Source organism: Grammomys surdaster, unplaced genomic scaffold (genome assembly GCF_004785775.1).
Source record: "Grammomys surdaster isolate TR1022 unplaced genomic scaffold, NIH_TR_1.0 125561, whole genome shotgun sequence".
In the NCBI taxonomy this organism is placed as follows: domain Eukaryota; kingdom Metazoa; phylum Chordata; class Mammalia; order Rodentia; family Muridae; genus Grammomys; species Grammomys surdaster.
In genome coordinates this window covers 1,382,403-1,407,326 of record NW_021620408.1, presented here as the reverse complement: position 1 = coordinate 1,407,326, position 24,924 = coordinate 1,382,403, and the positions used below count along the sequence as shown (strand labels likewise).

The following is a 24,924-nucleotide window of genomic DNA, read 5'->3' as shown; positions in this document are numbered from 1 at the left end:
TCTGAAGGTGGAACCCGCTGCCCATGCCCAGCAGGGGCCACACAGGGCAGAAAGCAGTAACTTTCATTCCTGTCCTGTTTGTTCCATGTGCAGTCCAACATATGTAGAGATTCTCATTGTGAAACGTGGTAAATGGGGTGGCATGTGCACCCCGACTCTTGGAATGTCTCTTTAACAGTCTCAGCGGAGGAGCACTTGATTTGCATACCCAGGTTGTTTGTGAATTATCTGCCCAGTGCAGTGGCAGCCCCAGGGCCTGTGTGTTTGTTATAGGAAGATTTAATTTACTTATGGGAGGGTGATCTGAATGGTTAACTGCCATGCCCTGCTCTGGTGTTAATGTTTGGCTTCAGCACCAGGCATTTCTTGAACTGGCTCCCTTGATTATGGCCATCCACACAACCTCAAACAGGCAGAAATCCTGACACCGGGTTAGGAAGGTACTTCAGTCCTGGGTGGTCTGTTAGCTTAGTATCTGTGTCAGTGTGCTAAAAAAAAAACAATTGGGCTGTAGGGTAGACTGTGCAAAGGCTACTCACCACCTGTCCCTTGTCCAGTCATTCTCGAAGTGTGCCTTACCTGTCGGTGTGCTTTGTTCAGTGTAGCCCAGCTGCCTTGCGTGTTTGCTTATCTGTCCATACAGCAAAATCATGGCATGCCTAAGACCCTGCATCACTATAGGATCAGTTCACCAGGAAAGAAATTGGACGGAGAGGCTCACAGTGAACATTTTAAATCCTTAAGTTTCTGTATTCCCCAGACACAAGTCCCAGGCAGCTGTACAACTTGAGCTGTGCTGACAGTCATTTGGGAGTCTCAGGCACCCTTGGAGTGCCTGTCAGATGTTGACGTCGTGGCACCAAGATGCTGGGTAAACAAATCAAGTTCTTATCTTGGAATCTGTGTCTTAGAAAATCAAGAAAAGGAGTCAGAAGTTCATTAATCAGCCTGAAGTTACCCATGTCCATCCAAAGACTAAGGGTAGAGAAAGGCAGAGACTTGCTGTCTGGTGTCCTTTGCAAACAGAACAGAACTTGAGAAGGTGGGCTGGAAAAAAGTGTTTCCAACCTTACTTGCTTCCCATCTGAGTGACATGGAAACTGTTTCTTTTGTTTCCCCTTAAGCAATATATGTTTGTGTTCTGTGTCCCCAAACCCACAGCCCAGAATTGTAACAGGCTAGATAAGGTGCCATCCCGAAATCTCGGCCTCACTGCACAGCACTTTCTGGGGCACTACTGAAACTGCTAGGGTGGACACCTGGCCTTGAGAGGCCAGCCTGGCTCAGAGCAGTCAGTGACGGTCACGCCCTTCCTGGAGAGGAGCTGTTGTCTTCTCTCGGACCTGCACTTGAAGATTCTACCTTCCAATCCTAAGGCTGTTTGGAGTTGAACATTGAATGGACTGACATTGGAGATGCTTCCAGGAAAGAGAAAGAGGGACAGGTGGAGCTTGGTGTTGCTCTCTTGGGTCTGTGCGTTCTACTGAACAGCATGGAGAAGCCTGGAGACACAGTGTCCTGTCCAGTTAAAAAGTCAGGTTGTAGGGTAAATGTGTCAGGAAGCACTGTTGGGGCACTGGGCCACTGAGAGGAACACAAGCAACTGGCCCAGCCTCATTGTAGAGGCTGTTATCGTCTCCGTTTGTTATTCTGCCTGCTGGTCACTGACGTGACTCAGTGCCTGCTGGTCACTGATGTGGAGAGCACAGGTGCAGGTCTGCATTCCAGTGCTGCCAGCCTGGCCTTGGGAGGTGGCCCTGCTTGAGCTGGTCTAACCATGGTGTGTGTGAGAGCCCATGGGGAGTAAGGAGTGACTGCCTGACACCAAAGCTGGGCCACCTTCAGGGGCTCAGCTGCTCGCTTCCGTGGGTGGGTGACCTAGCAGTGATCATTATTTGCACTGCCTCCTTTGTGTCTCTCCTATAGTAATCTATCAGAACTAATGTGAGCTGCTGGTTCCTGAGAGGTCGCAAACAAAGCCACTCCCCTGCTCCCTCCCTCTACTCTGTCCACACATGGCATTCCACCACTCTGCTGTCCCAGGCCAACCAGGCTGGCCTCTCCTAACCATGATTTCTAGGTGTTCGTTTTCTAGTAGGTTGGGTTCTGTTGGTTGTTTTGTTTTGTTTTATTTTTTTGAGAAAGGGTCTCATTATATAGACCAGGCTAGCCTCATCAAAATCATAGAAATTCTTGTTCTTGTGTCTAGAATGTCCTATGAAACTCAGATTCCAGCTCTGAGGCTCTGCCTCTCCTGGCTCCCTCAGGCCTTGTCCAACCTCTGAGGCCTACAGGATTCATGCCGGGTACGTGTCCTGTATCTGTGCTGCCTTCAGAAATGGTTCACTCTTGTGCGTAAAGTTCCTGACACTGAGAGCCTCTGCAGTCCCAGCTCAGCACATGGTGGTGACTGGCACAGTTAGGTGTGGCTGAGTGGATGCCGGGATTCCAGTCCCTCCTGAAACTTACTTCCTTTTCCTCTCCCCTGTTTATTTTTCTTTCTCTCTTCTCTGCCTTAGGGTAATATGTCTTGCTCCTAGACATTTAATAAGGTCAGGTCCTGAACTGTTACTCATCTCCACAGAGAGGTGGATCAGACAAGTGCCCCCCCCTCAGGGAGTCTGTATTCTGTTAACGGGCAATTACGAATAATGAACAGTTTTACCTCCGCGTGCCTTGGTTTCTGATTTGTGCAATGGGATTAATAATCCTTTCCCTTTCCCCTTTAATTTTGCTCCTAAGGAGATGTATGTATAATCAGACCTTAAACTCTGTGGTGATGTAGAAATGCACAGTACAGGCACCAGATGCTTTTGTGAATGGAAGTTGGGGTGATGCCTGGGCCTCCCCCTGGAGCAGGAAGTTAGGATCTGTGTGAGAGGAGAATGAGGTTCTTTATAAGCTGTGGCATCAGCATTGCTCTCTGACTACTGAATGAGCATTAGCGAGATTACCAGATTACCAAGAAATTGGCTGCTGAGTGAGGCTGAGGCTTCCTGGTGGTGATCCCCAGACAGGGCAGCTTGCAGCCCTCTGCCTGTAGACAGGCCTTTAGGGGCGAGATGAAAAGTAGCCTTGCGTTGCCGCAAGCTGGCCCCCCGGGTAAATAAAGAAGTGCATTATCTGCGACTAAGTGGTCTCTGAAGGGCTCCTGCTGGAGATTGACGGCCATGTGCTAAGCCTTCCAGTTCTAGTGTCCCCAGGGCTCCCTGTGACAGGAGCCTGTGTTGTCAGAAGTAGCCATGGCCATAAAAATAGCCTGGGAATTAGAAAACGGGCCGTTGTCATCACAAGTGTGCGGTCTTAGACTGGCCCACATTGGAGCAGACTCTCGAGTCCTCCATTCTCTGCGCTCAGGCCCACAGCAGAGAAACCTTCGGATCGTATTCACCCTGGGCCCCACCCAGCCTCCTGGAGTTCTCAGTCCACCCTGATGTCAGAGTCTGTGGCAGAGGTGCACAGAGAGAGGTCATGTTGTCTCAGGTGCTCATGGAATATAGAGGAAGAAACAGGCAGTTACCTTAAATAATCAGGAAAGGCTTTGTAGAAGAGGTTGCTTAAAAACAGTATGGACTTGAGGACATTCAGGGTCCATGTAGGGGGAAACACGAGGCCAAGCTGGGGGCGAGAATTTTCCCAGCAGTCCGTGCTGCTTGACCACAGGTTGGGGGAGGGGTGGTTTTCTAGAAGTGCTGCAGTGTTGAACAGGATGGTGGTCAGTAAAAACTGCTGCATCACAGCCCATGCTTGGAAGAGCAGCATGGTATGTGCATGGTGTCTCTATAAGCCTGTTTCATTTTGGAATTGTTTTTTAAAATAAGAATCGGCTGCAAAGGAAGAGGGGTACAGACAGTCTGGCAGGTCTTGGAGAGAGCTTGTCATCACTTCAGAGGTGTAGAGGGATGACGGGCTTGTGGGAAACAATGGGACAGTTGTATCTTGTGGCAGATATAACAGAAGCTAGGGGACACATAGGCCAGTGCTGTTGTCTGGACAGGCAGGATGGGGAGAAAGGGACTAGGTTCTTGTGCTCGAGAGTGGAGGAGTGTATACCTTTCGGAGAAGTTACGTGTGCAGCATGAACGTGGGTAGGCTGAAGCAGCACGTCTCCTGTGTGGAAGGAAGAGGGGCGAGGAGGAAGGTGGATGTAGACCAAAGGATTTTGTAAAGAACTGACAGGCCAGTCCCAGTCTCCTGAAACAGAGATGAAGGCAGTGGAAGAAAAGAGCCACTCACCCCCTCGTGCGGCCCTTCCACCTCAGTACTGCGCTTCGTAATCTTGGACGAGTATGGCGTGTCAAACACTACTTTTTAATTTTTGTTTGGATGTGTGTGTGCAAGTGCATTTGCATGTGTGTGCACATGTGTGTGGAGGTCAGAGGTCCACATGTCTCCTCCCATAACCACTCTCTGCCTTTTTTTCTGAAATATGGTCTCACACTAAACCTGGAGCTCACCAATTAGGTTAGACTGACTGGCCAGTGGGCTTGAGGGGTCCTCTGTGTCTGCACCCCCATACCCCAGGACTGCTTACAAGTATCCACCCACATGCTAGCTGTTTCCTAGGGTCCCAGAGGCCTGAGCTCAGGTCCTTGGGCTTATATGCAAGCACTTTACCCACTAAGCCGTCTCCTCAGCCTCCAGTTAGGCTGTTTTTTTTTTTTTAAGCAAACTAAATTTTAGCCAGATGTGGTGGCACATACCTTTAATCCCAGGAATTGGGAGGCAAAAGCAGGTGGAACTCTGTGAGTTCAGAGCCAGCCTGGTCTATATAGTGAGATCCAGGGGAGGGAGGGGGGCCCTGTCTTGGAAAAACAAAACAAAAACCCTAAATTATAAAAAATAGAAAAGCTGGTACTTGCTTAGGCTGCTTCTCTCCAGCTTTTCTGGGATGGAGTATGCAGTATGCAGAGGAGTGAGATCATTTTGGCCCCAAGTCATCAGAAAGGAAATCAGACGGAAATCGGGCGGAGCTTTGTGCTTGTCTTTATGGACTCCATGGTCCATGTAGAATGAGGAGTACGAGGAAGATGCTTCAGGACAGAGACGAGGGCTGTCCCTGCTGTGTAGTGCTGCTCTTTGTATAGTGTGACCAGACTGGAGATTCATCCGTGGCCTCTCCGAGTGCTACCCAGCGCTTACTCGTGTTTGCTCATTTCCAGGACATCGTGCGCCGTGGGGAGATCATAGACAACGACATGGAGGACGAGTTCTACCTGCGGCGCCTGGACGCCGGCCTCTTCATCCTGCAGCACATCTGCTACATCATGGCGGAGGTCTGCAATGCCAATGTCCCCCAGGTAGGAGGGTGCCTTCCTCCTTCCTGGCCACCCACATGGCTAGAAGCACAGTGCTTCCTGCAGTCCCCTCACTATGGGTCCTTGGTTTCGGAGGGGTGAGGATGGCACTGTACCCTAGGGACTTCTTCCCCATCCCGTTCTTTGCCGTCCTTGTTAGATTCGCCAGCGGGTTCACCAGATCCTGAACATGCGTGGCAGCTCTATCAAGATCGTAAGGCACATCATCAAGGGTGAGTTGGGTGCTGCTGGGCTGTGTCTCTGGGGGCCGCTCAAGCTCACTGGACCTCATGAGTGTCCCCGGTAACTGGTGCCCCAGATGTTCTGGACAGAAAGTGGCTGGCTCTTCTACACGTCACTGTGCCGGGTCATCTGCGTCAAGCTCAGACAGTTAACCTGCTGCCTGTCTCCCCTTCCAGCTCCATAACTTAAGCACAGGTGAGAGGCAGCAGGGCTCAGGACCGTCTGCTTCTAAAGCACCCCTAGGGTGGGGATGTGCTCTGCCTCACATAGCAGGAGGACTTGAGTTCAGATCCCCACCACCCATGTGCAAGGCCTGGCACACGTCGGCAGGTGGGGTCAGGAGGATCCTGGAGTTTGCTGGCCAGCCAGTCTAGCTGAACCTGTCAGTTCAGGCTCATTGAGAAAGGTGCCCAACTTTAACCTGTGGCCTCCACGTGTATGCACACACAAGCATGCACTCACACAAACAGGTACTTACACATTACACCCGCACACTAAAGCCACAAGGCAGAAAATAAGGACGTGGTTCTTGACCACATAGAGTAGTTCAGAGAAGGAGGACATGCATGACAAGAAGCTCTGCAGGCCGAGCAGTGACTCTGAGGTGGTTGGGGTCTTAACAAGGCTTGCCTCACCCTGTGCCAGCACCATCCCTTTCCAGTGTTCACACTGAGGAAGAATGGGGGAAGGCTGAGCGAGGTGCTGCTGGCTTCACACTGAGCATTAAAGGTGAACACTTCTCCTTCCTTCGTTCTCAAGGATATCTCCCAAGTGCTCCTGGGTCTTTTTCTGGAGCTGACCAGACTAGAGTAGCTCTGGAGAAGCTTCTGGTTACCCAGTGAGCCTCAGTCACAAGGCAGACTGTCTATACTGAGCCCAGGCTGCAGGGACATCGTGGGCCACTTCGGCTCAGCACTAACTGGGACATGATGGGCTTAGACGTTCAGGAAGACTCCATAGTTCATTGTCCTGTCGGGTTGGTGGACAGACAGAGCCACATTCCTCCTGGACCTTGATCTGTGCACTGAGTGCTTGGATTGCACTGACTGAGGCTCTGCATCTCAGTTGCCGAGGTAGCTCCCTGCAGGGAGAGGAAGGGAAGATGGGCAGCTGTGGGCCAGCTCCAGGTCTGTCTCCTGGCTCTGCGATGGCTGTGTCAGCTCAGGAGGAGACCCAGGCTCTGTGTACCATGCAGGTGAAGGAGGTGACTGTGGCCGTTGATGGGAACTGTTTGCGTCTCAATAAGCTCAGTAAACGATGGTCATACAACGTCAGGTAATCGTGCTCGTCATGCTCGTCAGTAAGGCTCAGCCGAAGGCCTGTGGGAGGCCTCAAAGGGAAGTGGCGTGAAGCTGGTCTGGGGCTGAGACAGCGACAGTCCAAGAGGAAAGAACAGTGTGAGTGGAGGCATGGGGCTGGGAGCCATACGCTTGGTGCAGCCCTAGCAGGCTGCAGGCGTGGTACCCATGGTGTCCGTTCTGACGATGATGGGCAGTTGTTACGAGGCCTTAGCTCTGCTGTGCTCTCCAAAGAGAAGAGTGGTCCTGGCCCTGTGAGGACCCTGGGTGTTCCCGTCAGTATCAGAGCCTCATGAATTCACTAGTGTGAGCCAGCCTCCTGGGGGGAGGTGGGGAGGAGGGTGCGATGACTGCACCTCCAGCCTGTAAATGCCATTTACTTCCAACGCCTACATGTTCAATTAGAGCTTTTGATCACCCTCGGCTCTGCTGTCTTGCTTTCAGGCTTCTCCCCACACCTCTATCCCTTTAGTCAAAACAGCGAGCTTCCAGGAAGGAAAAAGTGTTGGTAGTGGCTTGAAACATAGTAGGTGGATGTTTTCCTCGCTGAACTGTTCTGTGCATGCCTTAGGTCATTCAAAACATCCCGTTCAAGCCAGCCTCTGCCCCCCCCCCCCCCCGTACTGGCTCACCCTAGATGCTGTAGATGCTGACAGCATTCAGAGGGGCGGGGGGGGGGTGCAGCTGCTCTCTGCTGTGGCTTCCTTCCCCGCAACCTCTAACCAGACCCCACACCCTCCTTCCAAGCCCAGTTCTCTCAGCGTTGACCACAGCCAGCCCTGCAGGAAGTCCCACCCACCCACTCAGCCTCCTGAGGCGGGCTTGAATCTCTCCTCTCCGCTCCATCTGTATTCCTCCCAAGCCTTTTATCACAGTCAGTAATTGTTTTTATTTATGTGTTTGTTTACTCATTTGATCTGTCTCACGCATTAAAATGGAAGCTCCATGATATAAGGGGTGTTGCTGCCTTATTCACGTGTCTCCCAATCCTGGGGCAGTCGGCTCCTAACAGGAACTCAACAGTGTCTCAGCACTGCTCATCCAAGCCCGCCTCTGTAGTGATTAATGGCACTGATGTCTCCTAAGATTCCCCCTGGTTCTTTAGGTGCTAGCTAGGCACTGTGTCCCCAGTACCTACCCTCGTGGAGTAGGTAGGTCTGAGGGACACAGATGGGTCAATGACCAGTTACAATTTAGTCACTCAGTGGACACCGCTCTGGCCCAGAAGAGACTGCGGTCCTTCTCCTTGTTGATCACAGGCATAGCGGGCTAAGTGCCACCTAAGAGTTGTACCTATGGAGGTATGGAGTAGCAGTCAGTCAGGAGGGCAGTGAACAACCCAAGCATATCCAGGCAGAGGAGTGGAGGCCAGAGTCCTGGCGGGTGTCAGTGACCTGGACTAGATCTCAGCAGGTGAGGCAGTGGTATTATGACAGATTATGAATTCTTTGGGTTCATAGCGAGCTTGGGATACATACAGTAACGGCATCACCCTGTTCGCCAGCAGTCTGTAGCCTCACTAGAGCTCACAGGGGATGGTTTGGATATTTGAAGCCATTAGTGTGTGGGTGACAGTTACAGCAGGGAACTGGACACCATTACCTGGTCAAGAAGGCCTGCAACATGCTGCTGACCTTTATAATAAGAGGGTCTCAGCCCCCTCCTGCAGAGGGCTCTTACATGGCAGGGGAGCCTTTCCCTGTGCCCTGTGTCAAAGCCTGTACCGTATCTATGACCCACCCCTTACAGGGTGCAGAAGGACCCTCAGGGCCTGCCGCTTGGCAATGTGAGGTCGAGGTCAGCGAGGTCAGCGTTGAGATTAGAGGACAGGGTGTAAATCAGGCCAGCTCTGTGCAGGCCACCCCACGAAGCCTGCCCTGCCCTCCTCTCCTCCCTGTCTCTCCCCTGCCCGGCACCATCAAAATGAGTGAAGAAACAAAGCCTCGTAAAGAACACCAGCTCATCGCTCTGTCCTCTTTGATTTTAATTTTGTTTTTCAGTTTGGGTTGCTTCCTTTTTTTTAACATACTAATTAGATGAGAGCTTTTTCTTTGATTTTATGGCCTACATATTTCCTAAGTTTTGCTGGCAGGATGACAGCTGATGTATCCCTTGAGGTCTCAGGAAACCGCTGATGAGGCAGGCCCAGCAGGGGACTTTCCCAGGGCTTTTAGTCCCCTTTTTCATGGTTTCCTCCCTCCTTTTCTGTTGGGGGGTGCCAAGAGCACCGGAATAATTGATGGCTCATTAAAGCCCTGCTTTCTGCAGACTGCTTACTCTGCGCTCCCTGGTCCAACCATCCCCAAACAGGCCCTTGAAGGAACTGAGAAGGGCAGCTCCCCCTGTGGCCTCCTGAGGATAGTGGTGGCTTCCTACCTCCACCCTTGATACCTGACACAGAGCAGGGCGTGTTCACCACTGAGTGAGCTGTGTACCAAGGTGGGTCTTAGTCTTTTCTTTGACAGAAATTCAACCTCAAAGGAAGAGTAGTACTATACTGACACACACACACATACACACACGTATACACACGTACACACATGCACACACACTCTTAGCCATCCTTCTTGAACTTTGTTGTTGTTTTGGTTTTAGGAGTTTGTTGAGCTTTCTTCTTGTTTTATTTTTTTGAGAGAGGCTCTCCTTCTGTAGCCCTGGCAGATCTTGAACTTGTGATCCTCCTGCCTCAGCCTCCTGAGCAGCCATGATTACAGGCCCCTGACACCAGGCCAGGCTTAGCCACACTTTTATCATGTGTTATCTGTGGTCGTCCAGAAGTCCTGGAGTGCAGGATGACTACTGAGCACGTAAGGACACCAGGACTGTTGGGGTTAAGTGGTGTCACCCCTGGCCCGTGTCACCCGGTGCCTGTTGTGAGCTGAAGTGTGCTGGGTGTGTAGGAGCAAGGATGTGCTCATTACATGGAGTCCTTTCTTCCTTGGCCTGGAGCTGGCAGCAGCCTGGACTGAGGAACCAACAGAACAGCTGTGGCCAATGCAATCCAGCCTCCAGACAGTAACGAGTGGATGCTTTACCAGCCAGTTAAAATGGCCGTGTGGCCAGTGAGCTCCAACAGCAATATCCTCTCTCAGAGGGTGTCCTTAATAAGTTCCCCTGGCCCAGCAACATGTCCTGCTAAAGCCTGTCACCAGCCCCAGTTTTGTCAAGTGAGCACTATGGACCTGAGGGACCTGCCTTGGCAGTTTATGTCTTGTATTTGGTGTGTGTCAATGAGGTCTTCAGTGTGGAGATGCTGGCCTGCCCATCCCTCCCTCCTCCATCCTGCATCTCGTAAGGCTGAGTAGGCTGCACGCACTGGTCCAGACCCCTGCCTGGAAAACAGCTTTGCCTTTGCCCTCCCCACCCCCTCCCCCTCCCTCTCAACATAAACAGAACAGCTTGTATTCCATGTCTGTGTGGTAAACCTGCTGTCTAAAGTTTGCTTTAATATTTATGCGTTCAGCACTGCTGCCTGGGTTAGAGCTCCAGCAAAGCCCTTATTCAGATGCTATGAAGGTAGGGAAGGGTGGTGATGTCTCCCTCTCCCTCACCCACCCTTCCTTCCCTTCCCTTTCCCTGGTCCTCCATCACTCTTCCCTACCCCAGAGTGCTCCCTTCAGCTAGCATCTCTCCTCTTCCTTCCACACACGGCAAAGAGAACTCCCCGCAAGACCTCTGGGAGGAATCTGTTCAATATTTATCAACTGCTGCAGCAGCTGAAATAACCGGCAGTAGCCAGCACCAAGATCCACTCTAACCAGAACCCCAGAAACGAAGGTGGAGGCTGGGAGCTCAGACTATGGCCCAGCTCTGCTGTGGATACAGACTGCCAGAGACACTGTGGGAGACAGTGGGGGAGCCTCGGCCGGCTCTCTGTGCAGCTCCCTGCTCTTGGCTTGCATGTGTTTCTGAGAACCACTCTGAAGTGCCCAGTCCACCCCACGCCTGTCCTGGCCACTGAGGCCCTCCCTTCAGCACAGCAGTGCAGCCAGGCCTGCCCTGTGGAACGAACAGATTTGGGAAGCTCCTGGAGCAGATTTTTCCGGAGGTTAGGAGTAGGCAAGGGCAGGGTAGTACTTTACTCGCAGATTGCCACTTGGAGGACCAGCCTCACCCCATTTCTTTCTACTGTGGATTATGGGTAAATTCCCCCTCTTCTCTCAAGCCATACTTAGGCAAGCCGCCTCAGTTCATTCATATCCTCGGGTGCTTCTCTGAGCAGAACTGGCCCTTCCACCTGCCTGTGGTTTGGCCACATCTGTAAAACCAGGCACCAGTAAGTATGAATGTTGCCAGGGTGTGGCTCATCAGCCAGCCTTGCCTCCTCTACCACAGCCTGATTGAGAGGCCTGCTGAGGTGGCCATGGGCACAGGGCATTCACAGACTTGCTCTCTGTGCTCTGTGCGCCTGGGATGAGTTCCCTCCAGGGAAGTGACTTGGAGCATCCGTTGAGAATTGAATCAGAATGATCACACTGGGACAAAGAGAGGATGTGGGCCTTGTTAACCCCCCAGAGCTTGACGCCCAAGCAGGAAGTACTGCTCGATGCCCCAGCGCTAGACAGTCCTCCACTGACCTCACGGATTCTCAGCAAGCCTCCCTCCCCCACAGCTCCTGGCAGCCGCCATGTATTCTTGTTTACATGTCCTTTCTCACCCTCACTGGAAAGTAGGCATTGTAGAAGCAAATCCCCTTCTCTTCCTCTTCTTTTCCTCTTGCTGTGCTAGGGATTGAATGCACAGCCTTGCTCATGCCAGCCAAGCAGTCTAGTGCTGAGACACACCCTCAGGGTTTCCTGTTTAAGCAGCAGAGTGGGCCTCAGTCCTTGCATTTCTAGGATGTTCTCCTGTGATTCCATGCTGTTGATCATGTCCTCTCACTGCAAAGCACAAACTCGAGTAGAGCATGCATGCTGGTTTGTGCTACTGTAACAAAGTGCCTGAGGTGGCATACCTTATTATAAAGGAAGAAATTTATTTTCTTAAAGTTCTGGAGGCTGGGACATCCAAGATCAAAGTTGGTCTTTGGCATATGAGAAACAAGCCAAGAATGTTCCCATGTGGCAAAACTAAGGCCCTCCTTGTTCCCCAGAGACCTTTGTAAGAGTCACATCCCATCCCATTCATGTGGGGGTGGGGCCACAGCATGAGTGGGTGAGGGATGCAGGTGTTGAGGCATGTCAGTGCCCACTAGGCTTGCGTTGAGTGATGGCGTGAAGGGTGGAGACTGATGTGCTAGGCGTGGGGGTGCCAAGGTGAGTCCGACCCGTCTCACAGAGCGCCTCCAGGATTACGGGTGTAGCTGCCATGAAGAGCTGGTCCTCAGAGGCTCACAAGCCTCGCCTTGATGCACACTAAGATTTGGTCACAGTGTGGAGAGACTCAGCTCAGGGGACCACACACATGGGCCAGCCTAACTCACCCTGTCCTTTTTCCCTAGAGTACGCAGAGAACATTGGAGATGGCCGGAGCCCTGAGTTCCGGGAGGCGGAGCAGAAGCGCATCCTGGGCTTGTTGGAGAACTTCTAGAATGCTACGCAGAGCATGACAGCGCGGACCCCTGGCTCCCTGGAAACCATTTTTACAGTTGTATGACTTAAACAAATTAAAGCTAGTTTTGGTATCCTGGGGCTGACATTGTATGCGCCAGCTTCCCACCAATCCCGACCCACTTCTCTCAAGTGAGCACAGGCACACCTGAGGAAGGCCAGAGAGGCTGGGGGTGGGGGGACACCTGGTGTGGGCGGCAACTGTAGGTGGTGACAGGGGGCACCTGGTGTGGGCAGCAACTGTAGGCGACATTAGTGCACACAGTCTGAACAGGGTTCTGGAACGGCAGGCACAGGGGACTGCCCGCCCGCCACTGCAGTGCCAGCACACTGCAATTCCAGTGCTTCTGGCTTGAAATGCCTCGAGTAGGCAAGCCTGTAGACACAGCACAGATCTGTGGCTGCTGGGAGTCCGGGAATGGAGGTGAGGAACAGTCCAAGGGTGAGTGGTTTTCTCACAGGGTGGTGGAAACGCTCTGTGGTTGGTTGTTGGATGGTTACATGTATGTGAGCACACTGATACCACTGAGTTGTACATTCTCAGAGGACAAATCAAGTGATGTGGTTTGTATCTAGTAAAGCTGTTAAGGGAAGGGGGCTGCTAAACCATCAACCCTCAGTCTGCTCTGCTTCTCTGATCTTGCAGTGTACTTCCCACAGAGTTACCGTAAGACTTGAGGGAATTTGAACATTACCATTTGCAACCTAAGATTTTATTCTTGGATGAGTATGGTGGTGCACGCCTTTAATCCCAGCACTTGGGAGGCAGAGGCAGGCAGATCTCTGAGTTCAAAGCTAACCTGCTCTACATAGTAAGTTCCAAGACAGCCAGGAATGCACAGAGAAACCCTGTCTCAAAAAAAAAAAAAAAACCAAATAATAATAACAACAACAGTAATAGTGATAATCTGTACGTGCCCCTGGTGCTGGTGTTTTAGGCTCCTGAGAGGTTCTGAGCATAGGGATCAGGGGTGTGGGTTAGGTCAGCAGATGACCCTGACCTAATCCTCAAGTCTGACCTGTGGATATGTGGTTTTGACCTTGTGACATCCCCAGAGCAGGCTGACAGTACCCTAGTGCTCATGGGAATGAAGAGTCCACGCTGACAGATGTGGTGGGTAGCTTTGATACTGACTTCCTTCCATCTTGTGGGGCTGTAGCTTAGGAAGTGTGGTCTTCCCTCCTGGCTGAGGTGAAATGAAGGCCTCACCACCACCCCACCAACATCACAGCCATCCTCAGAGGAGAGTCCTCACATGCCAGGGAGAGTGGAGAAGCAGCGGAAACCCAGAGGTTCCTCACAGCAAAGCATGGGCCCTCAGTTACCAAAGAAGCTGCAAGGAGCGCCACACCCTTGCAAGGGCCTGTGGGTCCCGATGCCACACAATGCTTCTTGTACTTACTGAACCGCAAGGGACCAGGCATCAGCCACCTACACACATGGTGTCTGGTGGTAGCCATGTGATGCCCAGCACAGGCAGAGCAGGCCCTGATGTGTGTCAGCTCTGGAAGGCTGTGTGAAGATGGAGAGGGTGTATCCATCCCATCATGAACTGAGGAACATCCCAGTGGCATGGCAGAAGCAGGCTAGACACCGGTTACAGCTTTTCCATCACCTCTGGCCATCATAGCTACACCACACCTACTTCTTGCCCCTGCTTCGTGCCCATGTTTCTCTCTGCAGCAGCCCTGTTGGCCTGCCCATCCCCAGCTCTGGGAAGCCAGTACTCAGGTCGAGGTCTCAGGGTTACACAGGGCTCAGGGCCTGTGACCAGTGAACCACAACCCAGATTCAAACCAAGGTTTGTCTGATCCTCTCTGTACTCTCCCAGTCTCAGAGCACTGGCCGGCAAGGTTTCTGTCTCAGTGTGTTGTCTCTGTCGGTGTGACCTTTAATGAGTCCACAGAACAGAGTGTGTGTACAGGTGACCTATGGAATCACCGACTTCTCCAGCTAAAACTGGTCCTCCTTTGTTCATTGCTTGTTCAATACTAGTTGTATTTTTTAAACTGCATTGGTTTTTAGCCAGGTAACACACATGGTATCCAAGTTCACATTTAATTTTAGAACATTGCATGAGGAGCCTCCTTGCTCCTACCACCCAACCATCTTCCCAATATGTGAACAGCACTCTGCAATCTTGAGCTTCCAAAGGTCTCTTGCCCATATGCAGATTAGCCAGCTCCGGGAGCCAGGCTTCACGGATTTCCAGACACCAGCGCTGTCAGTGGCTCCCTCCACCTGTCTGCAGGCCTATCGTAAGCTGCCTGAGGTCCTTTCTTGCCCCAAAAGCCCTTCTGACAAAGTAAGTCAGAACTCAGTTCCCTTAGTCCCTCACATGAACACTTGCTTAGCCTGTATTAGCCTGTACAAGGCCCTGGGTTTAGTGTCCAGATACCTCACCCCTACACACACACACACACACACACACACACACACACACACACACACGGTTCACAGATGATGAGTGGGCCCTTTCTGATGGGTATAAGAGGAGAGGGAATACAAAGTCTAGTCCGTATGGGAACAGGAAAGTGCACAGTTCCAGGGGCTCCGACCAGCGAGACACAATTACTGAATTATTACTTCTGTCCTGATCATAATGCCCCATTCCATAAAGCTGAGACCTTTAAATGCAACTCAGACCCATGTCTTTCTTCTAACTAGGAACCCTGGGATCCTGGCTGTGGTGCTAGTTCCTGAGGCTACTCACAGATGACTAAGATGTATCCAACCCCTGCCCTGGAAGGACTCCCTGGGCTCCTGTGAAGGCCATCCTCTTGTCCTTGGTTCTGGGCTCTGCATTCCAGTCTACCGACCCTTGGAGCTCAAAGCTCTCCCTTCTTCTTGTCCATCCTGTGTCCACAGCTGAGTGGTCCCAGAGCAGAGCACCTCAGAGAGGTAGTATTTCTTTTCCCATCCAGATGTGATCTAAGAAACCTTAGCTAGAAATTCTTGAGGGAAAGGTCATGTCTGCCTCCTTCACAGGCTGCTTGATGGTAGGGTCCACACGCCTGAGTCTAGTGGTAGCAAGATGGGCGAGTCTGAGAGATTTGCATGCAGGCTGAATTCCTTTCTGTGAGGGGCTGTTGTCTTGTGCTGGAAGGCATCCCCCAGTCACCCATAGTAAGTACCAGTGCCCAGGTGGCACCTTCTGCTATTACCACAAGCGTCAATTTAGTGTCAGCAGGGAGACGAGACTCACGCTTTCCTAGAGGCAAGACTTCTTGATGAGATTTCTTACCCAGCAGCAGAGGTAAAGGCAGGCCCACATTTTCAATCTGCCGTGTTCTTTGGTGCACATGGAAACTGGTTGGATCACAGCGGTGGGCCTTCGTTATTGGTGCCAGGAAAAAGAGCAAGCTTCTCCTGCTCACCTTCATCTTGATTAGCTAACACATAACCTTGGTAGAGGCTTGTGAAGGCCTGGAAGGGTACTCCGTACAAATCTCCCCTCCAGATGTGTCTCCTAACCACTCAGTACTCTCCCAGGAAACAATCCCTGCTGGCTAAACCAGGCATCCCCTCCAGGTCTATCCAGGAGGGGCTCATCTTGTTCCACCTCTTGCTTTCCATTTGACGTCTGCCACATGGCACATGCCTGCCCTCTCCAACAGCCGAGCTTCATCACGGAGCTGGGCCCTGATGTAGCTACCGAGTTAATGGGCACATCGCTTACTGCTGATCTTTGGCTAAGGCACCAGTGTGTGAACATGTTGACCATCATTCCACAGGTCTGTTTAAATTCTAAAGGAGAGTTGCAAAGTCAAAGAGGAGAGGGCATTTGTCATTGTCACCTGTGTGGACATGTCCTGTGTCCTCCTGCTTGGGGAACAGGTGGCTCTGGATCAGTGAGGCTCTGATGGCATTTGGCCGACATCTCTCTTGGGAGTCACTCCAGGGTTTTAGAATGTCTTTGCAGGATGTGTGGTACATTAGCTGGTGGCCCCCATGTCTCTCCACAAGCCACAGGCCTTCACTACATTCCTCCCCAAGGCCAGTGTATTATCACTACCAACATTTCAACCTGACCTGGAGCGACCTTGGTCCAGAGGGCAGGCCTATGATCCTGATCCTAGAGCCACAGTTCCCTACATGAAGGAAGGGGAAGTAAAGAAGGCAGTGCAGAACATACCAGAAGCAGAGCCCTAGCTAGGAGTTCAGGAGCCTCCAGCACAGCCCCTGCCCCACCTGGCAGCTGCAGCCCCTGTAGGTCCCCTGGCTCCATCTGCCATGGGTGATGGTCACTTGAGCCTTTCCCATGGCCAAGTCCCGTGAAAGAGGGGTGGAGGAAGGGTCGTGCCTAGTCTCCCAGCTTGCTCCAGGTCAAGCCTTGTCTCTACTTCTGGTGGCCCTTTTATTTATAGATACAATCCACTGCACCCCAGGAAGCTGAACTCTGACCACCATCACCCCAACCCCAGGCAAGAGACAGCCTCACAAAGTCACCAGGACAGGGACTAAGGAAGAACAGCTCCAGTCTGGGTCAGCCCAGACTGTCCTTAGCCTTCTTGGACCTAGGCAGATAGGTAGAAGCCATTGATATAGACTGTACAGAAGTCAGGCCATGTGCCTGACCACAACTTCCAACTAACCCATCCAGGAAATCCAGGAGCCTGAGATACCTGCTCACTATTGGGGTCTCACTAAGAGGCTGGCTAGCTTTGTGAAACCCCCCATAGACTAACCCCCAACCCCGTGCTCCAACAGGGTACTTAGGTATATTCTTCACCTGTCCCCCCACCTTTACTCAACAGCCGCCAGACACTAGGAACAAGGCAGTTATTATCCCTACCTTGAGGGAGCTCTGACCTCAGAAGACAAACCACAAGTCAGTAAACTTGTAAACAAATGCAGAGGACAATTTCTGAGTCAAAAAAGCAAGCAAGGCACACAGGTAGGACTGAGGAGCAAGGGAGTGGCCAGGCTGAGTGCCCTAGAAAGGCCTCTGTGATTGTCCCTTCAGAACCTGAGCAGAGACAGGGAAGAGGAAATCTAGAGCAGAAGGATCCATATACAGATGTGTGTGCAAAAGTCCTGAGGCACAAAGACGACACATTGCTCTCCAGAAAGCACCAAAGAGGCCACAATGGCAGGACTCAAGGAGAGGCAGGGCGGATCAGGATCGGGCCACAGCAGCAGGCAGAGGAGGAGAGTCCTGAGCTTGGGAAGGGTAAGACCTGACTCTAAAACCATGCCCTGGCGGGGGGTGGGGAGGGTGCTGGTGAGAAGGAGCTCCAAGGACCAGTGGAGCCTGGACCAGTGAAGAGACCCAGGTGCTACGAGCCCCAGGGGCTGCCACTAAAGATTGGAGTAGGAAGATGGAGGCAGAACCAACCAGGCTCTGCACAGGAGGCCCTGCCCAGAAGCATCCCAGCAATGAGGCCTGGGAGCCATTTCCTGAGCCAGCAGGAGCCCGGTGGGGCGGAGGAGAGCCTGGCTCAGTATATAAATATCTTTAATGAATAAATAGAAGTGCTTTTAAGGCTGCCGAGTCCCATCATTTCCACCTGCCATAAAATTTCATTAGAAGCAGGAGCTGCAGGGGACAGCCCGGCTGCCATAAATCCACCCACCCCACCTCCGGCCCTGCCTGGCTTCTAGGTGACCAGTCTGAGCCCAGTGTTCCCACATGCATGCCCTGTCCTGGGCCTCGGGACATTGGTCCTTCCCACATCCAGACAAGCATAGAGCCACAGGAGGCAGGGGCATGTGGCTTGTCACTGACAGTCTCCTTGTGACACTAGAACCCTGCAGCCTTCCCCTCTAATTCACTTGAGCTGAGTTCAGGAGCAGCTGCTTTCAGAAATAAAGGAGTCCCTGGAACCTCAGAGCTAGCGAAGCCCCAGGGCATCGAGCTTTCCAAGTGAGGACATAGAACCCCATCAGAGCAGGTGGCTATGATTAGCAGATGGTCTAGATTAGCAGACCCAGCACTCAGCTGCCATATAATTACTACACTCTTTAGTACCAGCTAAATATTCACTGGACCAAGCCTTGTCAAGTGTCATTTCCCTGATTCATGACTGACTGACCCATTTAGCAGATGGAAAAACGAGGCCCAGCAATGGTGATCCAAATACACACCTGGGTCTCTAAGTATCACTTTTCCCTTGTCCTCATGTGTGCTGGGGCTGGGGTTGTGTTTTTCCAAGCCTCAGTCATCAAAATGGGAGGCTGAGACAATCTGACACTCTGTAGCCCTGGGTAGCCTCAAATTCACAGCAAATCTCCTGCCTCAGCCTCTCTGGTACAATTGTGAATCACCACGCCCAGCTTTAAACTAGGAGTCTATGAAAAGACTAGGGTGGGAAAATTCTGAGTGATAGTAAGCACCAGCAGAAAGTCCATGAGCCGCAGGCCACTGACGGAAGCACACCTCTGAGCCCAGTGATGTCTTACAAGACTCCTCACCAGCTTTACAAATGAAATAATGAACAGAGAAGTCAAGGATCTGCACAAGGTTACACAGCTCTCCTTGCAGTGCTGGGTAGAGATCCTCTGGTCTCTCTGTTGTTCCCACTGCTGGTGAGAATGCCCAGCTGGCAACCTGCCTGGACATCCAGTCATCAGGCCCATTAGGTGACCATCCGCAGCCTTGCCAGATGTCTTTGCTCCTTGTCTCACCTCCGCCCTCTGGGAGCCAGAGGACAGGTTCCTCAACTAGCTGCTACAAGGAGAAGGTGTCATCCAAAGGGCTCCACACAGGGTCTATCAGTGGCCACCTAGACAGTGACCACACAGCACAGAGCCTGCAATGGCCAACCCTTTCAAATTCCAGCCTTGCCACTCCCTAGCTGTGTGACCCTGAGCAGGTCCTTCTACCTCCCTGAGCCTAAGTTTCCCTCATCTGCACATCCCACGCACAGTGCTGAGCCACATTGTACCATCTCACCAACCCTCACCTGCTGCTGCTTGGTTACCTTCCTCTCCAGACTGCTGGCACCTCGGTTTATACTGTCTAGAAGGACTGAGCATACCCACAAGGACAGATCTCTGTTCACCAATCAATATACCCCCCGTCAGGGTCCCGCGGAAGCAGAGTGTGCAGCAAGACTGTGTATAATCAACTTCCATATTCCAGGACCACAAGCCGCTGCCCACACCTCTGACCTGCCATCAGCTGGTTCTGGTCTCACTACAGCCTCTCTACTCCCTGGAGCAGAGGCATAGACAGAAGCAAGCATACATACCTTAGAGCAGAGAATTGGGTCCCAACCCTCCACGCTGCCCTCAGGAGAGGTCGCCAGCCGACTTCACTGGGCCAGCAGGCTGTGGAAGGCAGCATGGCTTTGCAGGGTCTTCAGTGACACATGTCTGGGCCTTGCTGTGACAGGCTGTGGGGAACAGTGCAGGAGGCACTTAGGTACCTTACTGCTGCCTTCCTATAAGCCAGCAAGGCAGCTGGGGCACAATATGGGGAAGGAGAGGGTAGCTGAAAGGAAGGGTACCCCGGCTGTGAATCATCAGAGAAGACCTGGGGGAGACTGTCTGAGACTGACACAATGGGGGTATCAGGATTGGGGGCAGGAGGCGGTATCCCCGGCAAGGGAAACAGCACAAAGGCCCTGTGGCGGGTGTGTGCTTCACACGCTCAACAGACAGATGTGTAGTTAAGAATGTGTGGCAGATGCAGAGGTGAGGGGGGGTGGCCTGGGGGGACTTTGTCCCAGGAAGGAGTTGGATCACCTCTAACCTGCAAAGGGAATGAAGATGATTACACAGGGCTAAAATGGCCGCAGGGGGTTTGTGTGAGGGTAAGTACAGCTGTGGGGGTAGGGGGGAAGGAGAGACTGAAATGCCACTGTGGTTGGAGCAAGGCCGCCCTCATCCTCTGTATCCCCTTGGCTTTGTCTCAAATGACCCTCAAAGTGGTCAGAACAAAAAACACAAGAATGCCTGAACTTGGGGCCTGAAACGTGTTCCTAGAATAGCCTGTTATGACTGACAGTCTTTGCTTTTGCCTGACCTGGGACTGAAGACCAGGTGTTGTGTCTTGGGTTGGAGGACAGCATAGGCTTCCTGAGTGGCCACAGGAGGCTTAGGTCAGGGTTCAAAGATCCCTCTCTGAGCTGGGCCCTGTCAGACCCAAAAACCTGATACTGTGGATGAGAAGCTAAGGCTCAGAGAAGAAGTTAGCTGGTGCTCAGCTACTCCGAGTGAGGCTTGAGACTAGAACTCTGAGCCCAGGCGTGGCCACAGAATATGTCCTGGCATTCTCTTTCCTGGAATGTTTATAGCAGCGGGCACAGACATGCAGGTGGTGGGCAGTGGTCCCTTCTTCCTGGGCATCAGGTGAGGCTTCTCAGACGAAGCACTGACTCTGTCATGGAAGGCAGTAATTGCTGATTGAGAACAATTCAGAACCAGACTGGCGCAAAAGCAGCCACGAGAAGGCCAGACAGGCAGGGGGCCACTCCAGAGTGCAGAGCAGAGTCCAGGACAGTGGCAGGGAGGACGAAGGAGATAAAAAGCCATCTGGGATGTGGGTGGAAGCTGGCTGCTGCTCAGGGAAGCCAGGACGAAGTCCCGCCATGGTGGTGGCTTCCAGAAGAGTGGTGACCTCAGGATAAAGAGGTAGAGGGCATACGGAAGGCTGTGTGGAGTCAGAAGGTTAGACCCTCTTCAGACATGTCTAAGTTTTAAGAGTGATGCATGCAGCCCTGCGAGTGTGGCCCGACACATCTGTACATCACATTTTGTCAGCGTTCCCTATGAATGGGGCACATGAAGCTCACCCAAAATCTCAAGGCCCCTCCTCTCAGAAGCTCCAGCTTCTCTGAGCCCAGGAGTTAGCAACTCTTTCGTGGGTGCTCATGGTCAAATTCTACCTGTATTCCATAGAACAGAGGCCCCACACTCCCCCACACACACCCCATGGAATGACTGCTGTGTCTCCAGAAACATAAGCTGGCCTCCATGTTCTCCATCATCCGTCTGTCTATCTATGCGTCCTTTCTCTCAACCAATCTATTCCTCAGGCCAGCCCCTCGCTGTGTGGGACACATGAATGACTGAACTGTCCCTGAGCTGCCCTAATAGGAGAGAGAGGCCATTGTGACATTGGTGTTTATAATTCAGGGCAACAAGATCACATGATGGGAAGATAAACTTGGGAAGGGAGAGAAAGAGGAGGGGGAGGGCCCACTACCTGCCCAGCTCCTCAGGATAGTCACCCTACAATGTCATCATCCCAAGCAAAGGACAGTGGTACATTATTACTGTTATTACTGTCATTAATTAAATGGCGATTACAATTAAAAACATGGCGTTAAAAATGTCACCTTGGATTTAAGCCCCTCTGCCTCCAGCACCAGAGTGAGTGATGCACCAGTTCACAGCGCTGTGCTGCACACAGTAGGTGCTCGGCCAACCCTTCATCCGAAGCCCCAGCTCTGAAACAGTAAAGTACAGCCCCTTGTTCTGCAGATGAGAACCCTGGGGCCTGGAGGGGAAATGGCGGATCCAGGTCACCTGAGAGACTGACGGATGGAAACCAAATGCCCTGCCTCCAAGCTCCCTTCATCAACAACTTATTTTCTCTTCTGGAAAATAAGCAGCCATCAGGAACAGCCGTGCTGTTCTGTTTAAACAAGACAAGTTCGTTCAGAACTGAGATAGTGCGCGGCCTGGACGCCTAATTACACAGGCCGGTACAAGAACAAAGGGGAAATGGAAATATGACCAAACAGGGTTGAGACGGCATCGGCCCCTCTCAGCACTGATCACCACCAGTGATCCTGTCTGGGGACTACTGGGCAAGGCTGGCCTCCTGGCCCCAAATAAGACCCTGCTGTCCCTAACATGGAGACCCTCAGCAGCCAGGCAGGCTTCAAGAGCCTATGGAGAAGTCGTGGACCTAACTGGGTGGGCACAAGGTTGACCTCCGAAAGCCATCCAAGAATTTCATGGTAGGCAGGTGTCATTTAGGCTGACAGCTGGTGGTCAAGCCTTGGCAGGAGTGGACACAGCATGGCTGGTCACATGCTCTGGACAGGCTCTCTTCTGGCCTGGCACTCAAGGCTGTTTCTCCAGAAAGTTTGGTCCTTCTTAACAGTAGTCAAAGTCCACCATAAGGTTCTGTGGTGGCATGTGGGCAGGAAAGCAGGCAGGTGAGGACAGAGCCCCTGTTGGCCATGTTCTCCTGTGCCAGCACTGGGTGTACCAAGATAGACGCTGCTGGATGGGTGACTTGAAGTTCAAACTGACACAAGTGTGGGGTTTGTGTCTCCCTGGACCCTGGGAGACAAAAATCTAGCATAATGGATGGTAATGCCTCCCTCAAGGAACTCGTGAAAAGGAAGGCTCTACAGGAAGGACAGAGGGCCCTGATCAACTCCTGACAGAAGAAAATAAGCAAGGCGATAACATAAAGAGCAAATAAGTGTGTGTGAGAGTGTATGTGTGTGTGTGCTTGTGTGTGAGAAAGAGACTGCATGTATGTGAGAAAGACTGCATATATGTGACGTGTGTATGTATGAGTGTGTGTTCATGTATGTGTGTGTGAGTGTGTGCATGTGTGTATGTGCATGTATGTGTGTGTGCATGTATGTGTGTGTGAATGTGAGTGCATGTGTGTATGTGGGTGTGAGTATGCATGTATGTACGTGTGAGTGAGTGTGCAAGAGAGTGTGCGTGCATGTATATATGTGTGAGTATGCATGTTATGTGTATGAGTGTGCATATGTGTGTATGTGTGTCTGAATGTGTGTGTGCACATGCATGTGTGTGTGTGTGTGTGTGTGTGTGTGTCATGGTTGGAGGGCTTCCTGGGAGTTCTAGAGGAAGAGACGTTGAGCTGCAACTTGTAGGAGCACCCATGGGAAGAGCTGGAGGAGTGAATGTTGCAGGAAGGAAGATCAAGTACACACTGAAGTCAACGATCTGATTGGTGAACAATAAGCAGGGACTCAAGGCGCACGGGACCAAAGTCACACAGGGATCCTTGGTCCCCTGCCAGAGCCCATTGTTCCCCAGCTCTGGTTCCTCTCTCCGCTCTGCTCTTTGAGCTCCTGCACCCCCATCCGAAGGTTTCCTCCAAGGTGACTGAGTACTCTCCACTGCTCAAATTATTGCCGAGCCATTAATAATCATTACCCTCCCCCACCTCCCAGCACTTGTTTGTCCCTTGACATTGGCTATGGGCCCAAGAAAATGTCTCCATGTCTTCTGAGTCCTCCCATTGATTGGAGTATGTAAAATCTCCCCCAAAATCTCAGGGTTCCTCCTCTTCATAGCCCCAGACTTCAGTGTGTCCTGGAGCTAGCTGTGGGCCCAGGGGCACCATGCACCTTTCAACACACTGATGCATTAGGCCACAGAGGCAACCTAAGGCTCAGAAACAGAGCGGGAAGGTGGAGTCCAGGTCATACAAGGAGCTGAGGCAGGATCTAAAACAACCTCGGGCTGACGATGGCTCCGTCAGTAGAGCGCTATGCAGGTGTAAAGATTCAGGTTTGGAATCCCCAGCTATGCAAGCAGGAAGACTCCAGTTTGGAGTCCCCAGCACTCACGTGCAAAGCAACTGAGCTCAGAGCTGGTGCTGAGAACAGAAGACAAGAGGCTCCCCAGGGGCACTGGCCAGCCAGCAGAGCCAAATGCTTGAGTTCCAGGTTTAGTGAGAGACCCTGTCTCAAATGAGAAAGTGTGGTTCAAGCAAGGAAGACACCTGACATCTGCCTCTGGTCTCCCTCCACACGCCGCACATGTGCACACACGAGTACAAACACACACATACAGGAAAAGACAAAAACCACAACCTCAGGTCCTCACGAATACAGTGTGGATGTGAGTTGGAGCCTAGAGCTCCCAATTCTGGCTACTGTGTCTTAGAAAATACAGTGTGCATTTGGTTGGCCACATACTGTGACTTTCCCTTGAGTTTGAGTTTAGTTCAAATTTCTGAAACAATTGAAACTTCCAAACTATAAAAACAAAAAGGTATTTTTTTTCCTGCTCCCTCCCACCCAGAGTCATAAGCTGCGCCAGATAGTAATTGGGGACTCCAGGCAACTCCATGGCCCTGTGAAGTGGGTGAGGTGGGTGGGGCTTTCCCTCGATCTGTAACTGGGAAGCTGAAGTGCAGAGGTATCCAGTTGCTTTCTGAGGCCACACCGCCATGTATGGGCGGGAGACCTGCTGGAGTTGATTCATCCATGGATAGGTAGAAGCTAAGGACTGTGCATGCCTGCTCTAGGTGGCAAGGACATTGAGCAGTGGTCCCATCCACTCCTTACCGCCCTCAGAAGGAGGCGGGGCCTCAGAGCTGCTGCCTGGTCAAGGGCTGATTGATCCTTCACGGTCTCTGGAGCTGGTCTCCTCATCCGTACCACAGGCTGCTGCGTGTTTTCTTGTCTCTGATTGTAAACAAATTTGACTAAAGAGGTAAATTAGAAGTTAATTAGAGAGAACATGATTGATGAGGCCGTTTGCCGTGATTGGGAGGCGTGGAAAGGATGGGGCTCTGTGTGGAGGCAAGGGATGAGAGAAAGGAGGGTGAGGGAGAGGGGATGAGGGAGAGGAGGGTGAGGGAGAGG

At 52.0% G+C, this 24,924-nt stretch overlaps 1 protein-coding gene across 1 annotated transcript in view; it reads left to right on the top strand.

Annotated features, from left to right (window-relative positions):
- Ctnnbl1 (catenin beta like 1) overlaps positions 1–12,461 on the top strand; it is a 157,866-nt gene extending 145,405 nt beyond the window's left edge. Inside the window, exons 14-16 of the mRNA XM_028786580.1 lie at positions 5,163–5,300; positions 5,458–5,530; positions 12,279–12,461. Of these exons, the coding sequence (XP_028642413.1) occupies positions 5,163–5,300; positions 5,458–5,530; positions 12,279–12,367 (300 nt within the window). The 3' untranslated portion in view covers positions 12,368–12,461. The remainder of the gene's footprint in view (positions 1–5,162; positions 5,301–5,457; positions 5,531–12,278) is intronic.
- The last annotated feature ends 12,463 nt before the right edge of the window (positions 12,462–24,924 follow it).